The 15,631-nt window shown below is 30.7% G+C and overlaps 2 protein-coding genes across 3 annotated transcripts in view; both read right to left on the bottom strand.

The window, feature by feature from the left end:
* Positions 1-1,006: 1,006 nt before the first annotated feature.
* On the bottom strand, positions 1,007-5,769 carry LOC139495830 (uncharacterized). Its single transcript, XM_071284217.1, has 3 exons — positions 5,592-5,769; positions 2,482-2,598; positions 1,007-1,701 (listed from the first exon to the last, which is right to left on the bottom strand). The coding sequence occupies exons 1-3, from the start codon at positions 5,655-5,657 to the stop codon at positions 1,102-1,104; spliced, it is 783 nt and encodes a 260-aa protein (XP_071140318.1). The 5' UTR covers positions 5,658-5,769; the 3' UTR covers positions 1,007-1,101.
* Positions 5,770-12,854: 7,085 nt separating this feature from the next.
* The window catches only part of LOC139495819 (CD109 antigen-like), a 78,407-nt gene continuing 75,630 nt past the window's right edge, over positions 12,855-15,631 (bottom strand). For both annotated transcript variants that reach the window (XM_071284204.1, XM_071284205.1), the window contains exon 40: positions 12,855-12,974. In XM_071284204.1, coding sequence (XP_071140305.1) covers positions 12,971-12,974 — 4 coding nt within the window. In that variant the 3' untranslated portion in view covers positions 12,855-12,970. The remainder of the gene's footprint in view (positions 12,975-15,631) is intronic.

Here is a 15,631-nt window from a genome sequence, read left to right as displayed (position 1 = left end):
TTGTCTCAGCAAGACAACTCATAACCTGAAAACAATATGTTGAAAATTAATTTCGAATCATTGAAAACTGTTTGAAAATGTTAATCCCAGTATTTTTCAAATCGATAATTTTGTAAGATTATAAGCTGTAATGTAGTTTATATCTATAACTAGAGTTATTTTCAAATTGAGTTATCATGCCTAGTCTTGGACCGATTTCCTGATACATAAAATAATTAGTTTAGGTCTTACCAGCGTATCAAATTTGCATTTTGATAACTAACATTTGCATATTTTCGGGATGTCTACCAAATAACTTTTTAAAATCTTTAAAGACTTTGGAGTCGGTAGAAGACAAACAGCAGTACACAAAAACAACATAGAAAACCAAAGACTAATCAATACGAACCAACAAAAAATTGGTTTGAACGTAGGTGTTTTTGAAGGGTGAGTAGATCCTACTACAACATGCGACACATGTGTGTTACTTATGTAAGTAAAACAACGGTGACATGTCTAATTCGGTATGTCACTAGGGGTGAAGGGGTCGAGATTATTGTTATTACAATTAGAACATATTCGTCGTCAAATAATCAAAACTATTAAAGAGTTATGTCTGAGGCAGATGAAACCCTTCACAATTCAAAATATACTGGAAAGATCTCATAAATAGAACACCATATAAGGCATTTACAAAGGAGGAACGAAAGATACAAAAGGGACAGTCAAACTCACAAATCGAAAATAAACTGACAACGCCATGGCCAAAAATGAACAAGACAAACAGACAAACAACAGCACACATGACACAACATATAAAAACTAAAGAATAAGCAACACGAACCCCAGAAGAAGATGTTAATGCAAGCTGGGTTGAAAATACAATTTTTCTGGGAGGATTATTGGCAACTGTCATGATTGGTGAGCCTGAAGTAAATAATCAAACATATATAAATAATTAAAAAGGAAATTGGCGTTATATTCAACAACCGACATTTTTTTCTATTATTTATGATAATTAAGCAGCGATAATTACATGGGCGTTTTCTGACAACTCGTGGACTACTGTGTCCCGTAACATACACGAATTCAGACTAAACTGCATAAGCTACTGTTATCTTCTCAAAATGGTCGAGTGTGTCCAAGCATACAGACTGGGATCGGATAAGTGTGTCCAAGTGTTATTTCCATAGAATCTATAATTCTTGTATTCCCAAACGGAGGAATATCATAGGAGAGTATCGAATCCAAAAACGCCAGCGATTCGAACGGTATGGTGTGCCCTAGATTTAATTCGTTCCATACTAAGGTGCTTCCAAATCTATTACGACGTAAATTCAGATCACCAACCATCGGATCATTGATGATATGTGTACCATATGTATAACCACGTGCTTCGGAGATGTTGAAGTTGATTGGGTATTCGTTATGGGAAATATTTCTAAAATTTGAAGAAACCCGACAAAATGATTGCCCCTTTTCATAATCGTTTTGCGTGTCAATGAAATCAACATGACCCAAACCTTTCCCGATGTAAGGAAAGTTGTTAATTTTATTTTTTCGACAAGTATGCATACATCCAATTCTATCTTCTTTTCTGTTTTTTTGTATTTCTCGTTTTTGCTTTTTCTTAATTTGTCTTCTTCTGAGGAGATGACGATTCTTCTTTGTTATCCATTGGTGGTCCATTTTAGAAAACATTCTGCTCTTTTCATTTTTAACCTTAAAATAGAAGGAAAAGAACTTTAAAAAATATATAATATGTATACATGAACTTATCTTCGGATAAGATTTTATTGGTATAATATAATGATATATTTCATTTGATATCTGTTTTACATGTGACAACGGATATATATTCCAATTATCGAAAATCTCATCCCGTATCCTTTTTCACCGAAATGGAGCATTTTATAATCGGGTTGGTAATGTAAAGAACAACACGACGTATGCACTTCATGGATAAGGGTCTTCGTACCCTTCGAAGTTTGAATTGTTTAATATTTTTCATTTTAGGACCTTATATAGCTTCTTACGCTGTATAGTATGAGTTACGCTAATGAGGACCGTGAGATCAGCATCATTTGTTGAATCCTTTGCCATTTTGTCTTAAATAGAGAGTTGTGTTACTGGAAATCATACCAAATCTTATATTTATATATATTTATATTTATATCTGATATGATTGATTAATTGTATGAAATCAAGATTCCACCATTACGATGAAAATAACAACAATGTGTGATTCAAGCATACATGTAAATAGTATAATGGCCTTGAAATTAAGCAAAAAATAAACCTAATCAAATCGGACTTGTCTTACATAAATTCAACAACAAACTACGAAAAGTATCAATGTAGACATTATACTATGTATTTCAAGATACATGCTTGACAGCTTTATAGGTAAAATTCCACAAATCTGTCATCTGTATCAACTCTTCATTTTATATATATTGTCAGACTGCTCTGCAAAATAGCTGAATGTTCAAAAAAGATTACCTGGAGTTTTAGTTGTTTTCGTCCATTCACTGAAAACTGTTTTGTCAAATCGTAAAGTCCATTACGTTTTCTCTTCGTTCGATCTTTAATCGATGGTTCATCTGCAGATGGAATAGCCTATGGAGAGTCAGAATTGATAGTAACATTAATTGTCATGTATTGTATTTGAATATTCTTTTTTTTATACTATAATATACGCATATATAGGTATGATTAAAAATATTATTTTTTTTATACTACAATATACGCATATATAGGTATGATTAAAAATATTTTTTTTTTTTATACTACAATATACGCATATATAGATATGATTAAACAGGTACACCGATGTAGATCTAACTCATTGAAACAACCTTAATATAAGTAAATTGAAAGATCTATATTATTGATCAAAATAAGCTTATCAATATTTTTGTTAACATTGTCGTGTATCTCCTTTAACTAAGATTTACTCAGACAGATCACTTTCATAATTGGTAAAACTTTACTTTTCATTTGACGATAATGAAGTGAATCTATACTTTAAAAACGAAAAACAAAATCTACATTCACCCAATCTCTTGAACCATTTTGGCGCCGGTAAAAATGTCAAGTCAGTTGAACAGATGTACGGGACATATGTCAATGGACAATAATGTAAACCGGGTAAATACCTATTAACTTTTTTCGGCAGTAGTTCTGTAGGTGTTTGTTAAGTTTATCAAACCCTAAACCTGTTGATTAGCTTGCGTGTTCTTCGCCTAGGGTATCACCACCCCAGTAGTTATTACTTCGGTGTTGATATGCATATCAATTATATGGTCATTTTGATAAATTCCCTGGTTTTTTTTTAGTATGATATTTTCGAAATACGAAGGATGTTTTGATCCCAGGCATAGATTACCTTTTGGAATTTGGCTTTATCATGTTTATAACTATTTTGATCTAAGCGTCACTGATGAGTTTATGTAAACGAAACGCGCGTCTTGCGTATTTAATTATATGCAATTGATAACTATGTATACACATATTGACCAATTCAATTACATCTGATGATAATCCATATATGGAAAAGAGACATTGTTGAATATTGCTTATACAAAATCGGATCACTCTTCACTAAGATGTATATGCAAATTTTGTATTCTTTTACTTCACTGGACGTAACAGTAGCGAGTAAAATATTGCTGGTAGGAATAGGTTACACTAACCTCTAAAACTATTAAGTGTATTGACATTTCATTATAGTAAAAGAAATTTAAATACATATGAAAGTAATGATAAATTTCGACTCTTGATACGAAAAATATGCTGTATCATGATCGATTGAGTAACCATGAAAAACATAAATATTAACATAAATGTGACTGGGATTTAAAGGGTAACAAAAAGAACTTTATTGTTTGTGTAAATCAATACCTGTCTCAGTAAGTATATATGGTAAATAAAGTATTCTATTACGGGTATATACGTAAATGATTACTTTGTTAACGTTGGGTAGATATATTTAACACATTAAAATACCAATTTCATATTTCTTATTTTACTGCGCATGAAGGTAAGCATTTATATTTTGATAAGATAAATAATATTCTTTTTATCTAAAATGTATTTACTTGAGACAAAACAAAATATATATTTTATGCTATTTAGTCATGGTATGACGGATTCAATTTATTATCAACTTATGATAATCAAAATAAAAGAAAAACTTTAACGACTTAATTATTTCTGATATTGCGGATCTGGATTCATTATGATATTATATTACGAATACAGGATTAGGGAATCATTACCTAATTGACAAGTACATTATCTTAAATAATGAATTGATATTTTTGCTACAATTTCTGTTAATGAATAATGTTTAAAAGATATCTATATAATTATATACTAAGAGTTTTAAACTTTAAGATAGGTATTGAGACTGTTCGTAATGTATAATTTCAAACGAAAAACGTGGTTAATCTCCCTCTCTCACTCCCACCTTATCCTACTTTAAGAAAAAGAATGAAAAAAAGGGTATTACTTTAAGACGTTAAATAAACAGAAAACAAACGTATAGAAAAAGAAAAAAATTTTTTTACTGTCGGTAATAGTTTGTTCAAGTTTTGTGATAAAGGAGTAGCAGAAAACTCTAATTTAAAGGATCGTTTGTTGTGAACAGAAGAATTCATTTTATGGGTTTTCAGAAATATACAGGTTGATTCATACGTATATACTTGGAAACTTTCCAAAATGTTCACCTTTTCGTCAAGGACTACGTCATTATATTTTAGAAAATAAAATATTTAAATACATTATGACTTTGCATAAAAGAAAGTCAACATTGATAGAAGATAGGATTTTTTATTTTGATGTGCTGAATGTTTATATATATGAATATAACTATTTATATCATGGTCACATAAGTTTTAATAATAACATAAAATAAAGTTCAATCTATTCATAGAAAATCAGTTTCATAGAAAACTATAGTAACGTACTCAATTACTGAAAACATATTACTTTAATACTTTAGTTAGTGTTGTAAAGATATTCCCATACATTAAGTGCAGAAACAAAACACTACGACGTATGTACCTGTGAAAAAACAAAAGAAACAATTCGAGCACTGCGCATGTACCTTCCGATATTTAACGAAACAAACCGAAACTAGTGTTGCCCATATCTGCTTTTTTGAATATGCAAAATATTTTCAATGATGATTGTTTTTCACATATATTGAGTTAGTATATAAAAAATATGAAAATAAAAATATAATTCTCGGAGCTTTTAGAATTCATTTAACTGTATTATTCTCTTCCTCCTAATAATGATTTTGAAAGAAAAAAAATACAAAACAAACAACGACACGTAACAAATTAAATTGAAAGATAAAAAACATACGATGAATATCAAGCTGTATATTCTCCAGTACACTAACTAACTATAAAGCAACTTTTACACTGTTTTTGTATTGAATTATTTGTCAAAAAATGGCGACCAGTTTTTATTTCTAATAATATAACTACTTTCGAAATGATCACCACAAGTTTCGTAAAGATTTTATTGTAGAAAATGTCACAATGTATAACACTTTTTCAAATTTGTATTGACTTTTGTGTTTACCACTGTTGCATACTTACCATTGCTAAGTCTGTCACAATCAGAAATTCAACGTGTATAGGCTGTTTCTGGTCATCGGTCGTCATCCGGATAAGATAGTTCCTTTGTTCGAGGGGTGTATATAACTGTTCCTCTTAGAATAAATTGGTATTTATATGCACAACTATCAACTGACTGTCAATCTATTCACGTGTACCTCCAAAAACTATATCAGAATTCTTTTCATATATTTATTTAAAAAGTTACATTGGTAATGTATTACTACGCAACTTTTCACTCAATGGATCAAATGAGATGATGCTGTAACAAGGATAATGACTTAAACTCAATATCTTTATTTTATATACTTTTTTTTAAAACAAATGCAAATACTTTAAACTTTATTTCACATTTAAAATGTGTTTTCAAAACAGTTAGAAAATATGGATTTTGGCTAGGCGCTATACCTCCTCCTTCTAGAAAAAAATATGAAGCCATTCTTTAAGATGAGGGATTACCTTATATGTTTATGAACATTTCGAAGTTTACTGTAAGGCTGCTTGAATATTGTAAATCATATTATCTCCACATGATCTTACTTGAAAAAAAACAGCAATGTCTTGTTTATTCTTAAATTTATTCCTTGGAGAATCAAACTGAGTTCACGTTTTCAAAAGTACGAAATAAATTAGATAACGCCTTCTAAAAGGATTATAAGTGTTTTTTAAAGTAGACAGTGATATTTATGTGTTTTGATTTTGTCAGTCTATCTAAAATATTCACACATGATAAAGACTTGTTCAAAAATCAAAACACTTTAATTCATGCCTTTCTCCGTAACGTTAACCCTGGAATAAAAGTAAGTATTCAGTTTTCCACACTTAACATATCCAAAATGTTTTACAATCACGTATTTAAGTTTATATTTTGAAACAAAAAAGAAATCAAAACATGTCAACAATATTACTTTAGAAAACAGGAAATATGAATTTAATAGCAAAGTGAACTAAGTACACATCATGTCCACAATTTATTCACATGTTGGTACTTACTGTGAAGTTTATAATGCATTAGAGTAAAACTTAACCTTTAAAACAGCAAATTTAATTCCTCAAAAGGAATATTGAAGGTGCTTCATATTGTTAACTTTTGTTCTCATGACTAACCGCTTCATGCTATTATTTGAAATCACATTGCATTATCTATATATTTGAATATGTTATTTTTTTTGCCAGATATAACTTGAGGGTTATAGTTATTTCAAACGGTTTTGTCGTCTAAAACATAAAAAGGTAACAAAACAATTGAGATAATATAAGTTAAGCATGTGAAGGCTTTCATGATTTGTTGTATTTGTTGTATTTCGAACGCATAATTCATATTCTGTTTGTATGTGTGTTTAACCTTTAAGTTTTACTTTTCTATTTGAGATCAATAATTATTTTCAAATTATGATAATACAATTATATAACTGGTGTTTCTGGTATAAGGTTCATTTGTGGCTTGCACATCAGCACTTGGTCATCTACTTGAGATGAATGATTGTTTACCATGGACTGTTTTTGCTATGGTAAGATGTACTGCAAATACATTTTATTATCTCTTCGTTTCTTTTGTTTTGTTTTAACTTTAATATCAATTTTTTGAAAGCTTTATTGATAAAATCAAGACCTACATTTTACTAGCCATTTACGTAAACAAAAATACTTAAATCTATTTGCCTTTATATAGAAGACAGAACCTAATTAAGTTACATTTGGGCTTTTGATTCGGGTATTGTTATGGGTATAATTTAGTATAGCCTTCCCCTCTTACTATGACTAGTTATAAATAAGAAGGAGCGTTTGTTTGGCTTGTAAAACCCACATTTGAAAAAAGGCATAATTTAAGCAGTTGATTGTCATTGTGTAAAAAATGCTATCAAAGCAACTTCACTTTTGTTTCTTATTTTTAAACTATAAAATTGAAAACATTAGTCTTATGATTTTGTACATTTGACACATGAAATTTATCAAGTTTTGTTTTTATTAATTTCTTCACAAAAAATACTTTATAAAATTTTAATGTTTGATACCTAAATTCAATATAACACAATTCTTGACACGTCACGAGAAACGGTGTGATCACTAATAAATCAAGCCATATATACCTTTTTAATGACATGATTTTCTTTTATATAAATTACTTTTGACAAACATTAACAATAGATTAAACAAAGTAAAAGAAAAACTTTAACTGAAAAATGTACAACAATTGCATTTACTGAATCATTACAAAATTCATCAGTTGAAGTAAAACCATGCAATTTCAGTATCGTAAAAATAAGTCCTATATGTTACACCACGCTTACTTTTAACATTGTAACGACTGTATTTTTACAAAATTCATCAGATGAAGTATAACCATGCAATTTCAGTATGAGTTTCCTTGAAAATTTATAATCGTGGTGTGTAATAATTCATTTGTCCATGTTAAGAGTAAGTATGAGTTCCATAAAACTAGTGTAACATAGAGGACTTTCTTTACGATATTGACATTAGTACTGTAAAATAGCAAATAAATTCACGAACAACAGGACGATCACATTGGTTTTTGTTTAGAGAGAAATGATTAATCAGACACTTTGATTTTGTTTAGGTGTTGTCGCGGAGTCTATAGGCTAACTGTTATTTATCATTTCTATTTTCAAAAATGTGTAACTAAACTTCGGTCTACCTATTTTTGCTTTTCGGAATATTTCTAAAGTCCTGTCGTTTGATTTACAAAAATATGTATCATACGGTAACCTGTTAGTGTTTCGCCTATTTGATTTTTGATCTATGAATAGTTATCTAAATATGTCCCACAACCAATGTCGAAAGTGTATACATTTTTTTGTTGTATTTTTTAGCTTTTCTCGTGAGGAAGCAGTACCTTTTTGGTTACTATTTATGGGTTGCGTCAAAATATGATTTGTAACACTAATTAGTGACTAAACAGGTTGAACAAATACTTCTCGAGAACCAAAAGGACAACACATTGGTACAACACTAGCCCAACAGTACTGCTTATAAATGAAACTCTGTCTTAGATTCAATAGAAAGGTGAGCAAAAATAATAGAAAATATTGTGGATAACTCAATTTTTAAACGTTTATCGTGTTGTCTTACAGTTGCTGTTAAAATAAACACAGTTGAACATTAGATATAATCTATATAAGACCTTAACTAACTTTTCAGAATAAAAAAGTGAACCAAAAAACTCGTGTGTTTCTGCTTAACAAAAAAGCAATGCACCGCATGATTTCGTGAGTGAAAAGGGAATTAGATCTTTACTCGGTGTACTCGCGCATGTCAATAACGAACTGTCCAAATTTTTTTTTTTATTTTTTTTTTTATTTATCATGACTTGTCGACTGATACTGACACTATCCGGGTGTACACATCAAAAGAAAAATGTATACATTACATGAGGATACAGTACCTATTATCAAGTCAACATTAAGAATCCAATTCTAATCATATTTTTTTAACATTATTTTCAAGATTTTCAAGAGTTTTTTTTATCTTTATACAGAATAAAATTGGAAAGGAAATGGGGAATGTGTCAAAGCGATAACAACCCGACCATAGAGCAGACAACATATTTCAAACGACTTTTAGATTGTTCATCATTCTATAATTATAAAATAAACAATTTGTTCTGAGCTAATAAAGTAACACATTCATAAAGTTATGCACCGACTATACGGTATCAATATGTTCTAAATGCATAAGTCATAGAAAAGAAGTAATCACTACCATTAATAGATACATGTATTAAACATGTTAAAGATAATGTTATTTACATAGAGAGACCACATGTTTTAAAATCAATAATATATAGCTTGCAGTTCGGTGTGAGTCAAGGCTCCATGTTGAAGGTCGACCTGCATATATATTGTGACGTATAACTGTTTACTTTTTTACAGATCTTGACTTGCATGGATAATTTTCAAATTGCCATTCATACCATATATTCTTATTTGTATTTCTAAACTATAACCTGATATCTTCAGTTCAAAATGTTAGAGCCTTATATTGATTAAGAATAATACTCTACAATGTACATGATGTTACATTGTTCATCAGTGTAGAATAAAAAGCAAAACCACAAAAACACTGAACTACGAGTAAAATTCAAAACGGAAAGTCCATAATCAAATGGCAAATTCAAATGATAAAACACATCAAACGGATGGACAGCAACTGATCAGTGTAGAATCTGCACCTTTATTTTTGTATTGCTTTCCATAAAATTATAAGAGACAACGCGGAATTTTTTAACATCGTTAGGAAGCACACATTCGTTGTTATGTGTAACAAAAATGGCATAGTTTTTTTTTCGTTTATAATTATTCCACAAGGAAACAACCACAACATAACCTAATGCACGACTAAAATATGGATATCAGATAACCATTACTTCAATTATATCTAAACAAAAGATAAAAAGTCCCTATTTCAAACGATGATAAGCCGCAAGTTTGTTTAAATGTTTTCAAATTGATAACAGGCCTTGAAGACCAATCTTTCTTAGGAACTAAGAAAATATTGGAAATAAACTGATTCTCAAATGATTCAACTGTTTTAATAGCCCCCTTAGCTATCAATTTTTTTGACATCTGAAATGATTTCATCCTTTTGTAAAGGGAAATGTATTTTATGCTAAATGATAAACTTTGTGGCACAACATTAAGATTAGTGTTATGACCATTTCTATTGTATCTAATATCAATAGATCATTAGCAGTTTTTTCCCAAACATAATAATTAAGTTCTCTACTGTATACACTGGTATATAGGAACTGGTTGAGAACTGTGACCACATTGGAATCCTCTGTTTCCTGTTGGAAAACCTCTCCCTCTCATCGAGGGAATAACCAAGCGCTCTGTCGACCAACATATCCCCAGGAATTAAAAGACTGATATTGGTATCTCCTGCTGGGAGGAATAAAATTGTTAGACCTGGAATCTTTGAAAGGAATCTAGGATTTGCTATACGAATCTTGGTGTAATCACCAAGTTCCTTCACTTGCTCTATGCAATGAGAACCATAAAAGTGATCAATCCACAGAAACATCTGAATTGCAAATTGGTTTGAACTTATCATTTAGATATTATTAAGCTAATCGTCTCCTTTGTGTTTAACCAGAAACCCATGGCCTAACGAACAAATAGTATCTGACAATGAATTCCATGTATTATCAAGAACTTATGGCTCATTCTTACAACAAAAATTAGCCAACGGAACAATAGGGGTGACAGGCAACTCCTTAAAAAGCATCTTTAAAATCACAGTGTGAGCCTGTCTATGCAGAGACGTTCAGATGTATTTATTTACCGTAGGCACAGTAAAATTTTCCAAGTTCTCAGGACGAAAGTATTTCCCCTCTATCAACTTGATACTGTCCTGATTTTATTTTCACTGACATGGCAGTATTAACAGTCTAAGAAAGTACAGAAGAAACTTTAGACCCAGTTTTATCCTTTTGTAATAAATTTTGGGATTTCCCAAGCAAAATCATGATTAAACTGTCAAACAGCAGGCTCAGATACTGGACCATTAATTTCACTGAGAGAAGCCCCATGGGCACCTGAAACCCCAAATGCAGAATCAAAAGAAGTATCAAATTCAGCTGGGCCTGGACTATTATCAGCCATGGCACAAACCCCAGAAGGGGTTACAGACCCTGTATCATCAAAGTAATCCAGATCAAAATCAAGAACTTAATCTTCATCAAATTAAGCCCCTAATGGCACCATAGGACTGATAGAGAATACAACAGTAGGGTTTTCTACAATATTTGCTTGAGGTGGAAGGTAGAGAAACAGTCTCACACCTCGTAGTTCTTACATGCTTTAATTATAAAACCATCTAAATAAGATGAGTCAATGTATCAATAGGCATGCCCATTGTAAATCTCAACAGGACTATCTCCTTTGGAGAAAAATTTCTTTGGAAAAAAAGTAGCACTGGACTTTACGACTTTCTTTTGACAGGTTTTGATGTTTTGTCATATGCAATGATAGTGGCTTTTATAAATATATCAGTGTTTTTAACTGTTTCAGAAGAAGGTTTATTCAAACTACGTCTAGTTTTTCCATAAAATCTTTTTTTGATTTTATCATCAACCCAGAGGTCATGAATATCATAGCTGAAATGATCCTCATTTGTATCAAAATCTTTCAACATCTTTCAAAAGCTATACATCTGCATTATCAAATTCAGCCATTGTAATAAAATGATACCTGTACAGGTAAAACACGTATAAATTCTGAAGAGTACACACGACCTTCAGGTAAAAAAAAATCTACCCATTCAAAAAACAGAAGTAAGTTAATAAAGTAACAAATGTGCCGTGCAATGTAGGCAAACACTTTAATGAAAAAAAACTACATCGTAGTCAAGGCATTTTTAATCCATTTCCACCAACACTTGTCATACATCGTAGACAAGAAATTATTATTTCTAATTAACATAAGCACTTGTCTTGAATCATAGACAAGATAAATGTAATTTTAGTAACCTTCCAATTTACAAGTTGGAATAGGTACTTATAAACTAGGGTCAAGGTCACTGGTCATCTATGGTCTGATGGGTATAGTTTGTTTATTTAAACGGATATATTACATGTAAGCTTCACCCCCCATAGAAGTTAAGCTAATTCATTACTTCAGACCGAAAGGCGAAATATGAATAAGAATAGACACGAAGCAGATGAGAAAGCATAAGACAGAACGAGTCAGACACAAGCAGTGTAGACCTTAATTATAACCAAGGTAGAAAAAAATTAGTTCAATAAAAAAACAGTTTGTAAGTTAGTTACTCCAGATCGAACAGTACAGGAAACTTTTGTCTTTTATAACATACGTCTAAATATGTTTTTATGATCATGTTGTAGTATAAAATATGTAGCAAGTCTTGCAAATTATGTTTTTTAAAAGGAATAAACAGTAATTTGCCTTATTTTTATGTTTTGTGTCGATCTGAAGACTTGAAACCTTTGCGAATGATTTGTACAGTTTGTTCACTTGTTGTACTGACACACCACTGTCTCAGGTGAGGGGATGATTGGTAGCAAACCAACGGTTTTGTAAAAACGAAGTATTAATTGTTGATTCGTTTACATATAGACAAGGTGTGATAATAAAATTTGCACATTTGGTATGCGAAAAGAATGCATATTAGAAGGCGTATAACATTTTATCTATAAAGCAACAAAATTCTGGCGAGGCAATATGGTTATGTCATACTAGTACGCCTTTTAGCCAAGTAACAAACAAGTTTTTTTGGTAAGAGTTGTGTAAATTTTAATATTTAATCATTTTTTATAAAACCCTAAGAAATCAATTAAGCCAGTTTCATTGTTTGTGTTTGAGGTCAGCTTCGTCTTTGTCAATTCATCTGAAAAACAGCAGAATAACACAACATTATATTGACTGAATAGACATTGGTTGATCAGTGTCGGACTACTTTAAATTAATATATACAATAAAGATACAAAGTGTATTGTGAAGGAAGAAAGTAATACTATGTCACGTATACCTTGTATATGAATACATATTTTCCGTATTTAACAAACATACAATACTTTGATATTTAACCCTAATGACATTACATGTATATTGCAAACTTGCTTTTTGCCTTGAAAATAAGTATATATCACGCGGTAGTCTGCAAGTATTTCTTGGAAGTTAAAACAGGTTTTCTGTATATTTGGTTGACCGAAAACTGAATATGTGGAATAGGATCCCAGTTAGGGCAACCAGTCCGGTACCCACGAATGTAGTTCTTAAAAAAAATATATAACTTTTGTTATAAATTGTGTAGTGTTATTATTTCACTAGTTCTGTAACTGAATGTAGTTTTATTTGAAAGGGTAGGCTTTCTAGTTTGAATTTTTGTAAAAATTTTGATTGATTTAAATGTAATCTGGCGTCAGTACATAGAGTAAATTGCCTAAATTCTAGCCTTTATTCTTTCCCGGAAGTAGACAGACTGACCCTGTTGTCAATAAAAACAAAATTTTGCAACGGAATGCCGGTCATGAGGCACTGAGATTGCACTTAGACACTTCTAAATGAATGCCTAACATGAACCAGAAGTCCCAAGGTGGCTATCAAAATTATTTATTGAACAGGACCCTATGTATTTACTATGATTTTCAATGCGTTCCAATGGGGCAAATAATTGGGTCCCCGTTCCTGTCAGAGAGCATGTTTTGAACATTTTAATCTGCAATTGTCAGCTCATTTTTAAAGTTTCATGGATGAAATTTGGCTACAGGCTTCAAAATTTAATAAGGAAAACAATGGTGTAATTATTTTTAAAATTTGAATTAAACTTTTTAAATTAAATTGAAATTGAAATTTATGAAATTTAAAAAAGTTTGTTTTTCAATTTAAAGTTTAAAAGGGGGTCACAGAAAGGTCATAGTTGTCTGTAATATGTATTCCTACACTTGCAAGTTAAAATGGAGGGATTTTTGAAAAATATCAGCAAATAGTATTAGAAAAAGTCACAGGGAAAGAAATAATAAATGTGTTATATGGGATCAGGGGACAGTGAAAGATGGAAAATATGGGCTTATTTCTTTCTAATATCTTATTTCTGGGACCTGGAAACAGAAAATAAACCCATAGTTTCAGTTTTAGGTTTTTAATAAGTTTTTGATAAATTGTGGCTATTAAATAAATCATTTAAGTGCCACGGTTCAGTTATGAAAGTTGTGTGCGAATCCAGCTAACATTTATTTAGAGCCGCATCACATACATAGCCACATATTATTGTGTGAACTCAGAAACACTTGCCAGGGGCTCTCTAATTTTACATTTTTTGGAAGATATTTAAGGGGTAGGGCTATAATATAGCTTATACAAGCAATTTAAACTCAATGTACAACAATTTAAGACTCCCTTTTAAAGATTTTGATGGTCCTTAAAAGGACCGTTAATTTTATCTGTATCTATTTCAGCAGTAAATGAATAGAGCTATATCTTCCTTGGTTTTGGAACTTTTGGAGATCTGCTTCTGGTTAAGGAAACACTTAGTGCTCTTTTAATAGTTTCACTGTTTGAATTTCATTTTAATTAATGCTTCTTTCCTAAGTTTCATTTTTAAAAGTTCCTGCATTATTAACTTGTCTTTGTTATCTATATTCAGGTTGGTGAACTTGGACTAAAGTACATGGATCCCAGCCACCAACAGTTTCAGTGTCCAAGAGAACACACATATGAACTAGTGGGACATTTAGAGCAGTCAAAAGTACAACAACGCACAGTAGCGTTAGGCGGTCAGGAAGATCAAGGATTTCCCTTCACATCTGTTAAACTATAGGAGGTGCTGTTTGACTGGTTTTAGCTACAAGTGAGAACTTCTCTGCATCTAGCCTCTTATATTGTATTTTAAATGAACTAAGCAGACTATTTGAAGACTTTGTCTCATATTTTATACCATTGTTTATGGGGTATGCTTGTTTTGCATATGTAATTCTTTAAAACAGAAGATTTTTTAATTTTAATTGAAAAAAATAATATTTTTAATTTATTTTTAAACAAATTTTGGTTTCAACTAGATTTCCATACAAAGAATGAATTTGTCTACCTTATGCAATTTACAGAATGTAAATATCTCTTGAAATAAAAAAGTTTTGCTGATTTTTAGCATATTTTCTTCATGAATTTAAGATTTTCTCCGATCAATTTTCTGGTATTTGAGATGTTATAGATAAGGATCTATAATTCTGTAACTGTTTGATCAAATTTTTTGAAACTTTGCACAATAACTACTGAGATGTATATCTTTATTTTAAAAGTGCAGTTTTAAGTCTGGGAAAAAAAATAAAGTCTGACAGGAATAGGATCCCAGTTAGGGCAACCAGTCCGGTACCCACGAATGTAGTTCTTAAAAAAAATATATAACTTTTGTTATAAATTGTGTAGTGTTATTATTTCACTAGTTCTGTAACTGAATGTAGTTTTATTTGAAAGGGTAGGCTTTCTAGTTTGAATTTCTGTAAAAATTTTGATTGATTTAAATGTAATCTGGCGTCAGTACATAGA

This window comes from Mytilus edulis, chromosome 11 (assembly GCF_963676685.1).
Source record: "Mytilus edulis chromosome 11, xbMytEdul2.2, whole genome shotgun sequence".
NCBI classification, from domain to species: domain Eukaryota; kingdom Metazoa; phylum Mollusca; class Bivalvia; order Mytilida; family Mytilidae; genus Mytilus; species Mytilus edulis.
This window is presented reverse-complemented; position numbering and strand designations above follow the sequence as displayed.

Coding starts and splice junctions, on each gene's coding strand:
- LOC139495830 (XM_071284217.1), bottom strand. CDS start 5,657: ATGACGACCGATGACCAGAAACAGCCTATACACGTTGAATTTCTGATT. Junction 2,599..5,591: donor TTGTGACAGACTTAGCAATG/GTAAGTATGCAA, acceptor GACTCTCCATAG/GCTATTCCATCTGCAGATGA. Junction 1,702..2,481: donor GAAAACAACTAAAACTCCAG/GTAATCTTTTTT, acceptor TTCTATTTTAAG/GTTAAAAATGAAAAGAGCAG.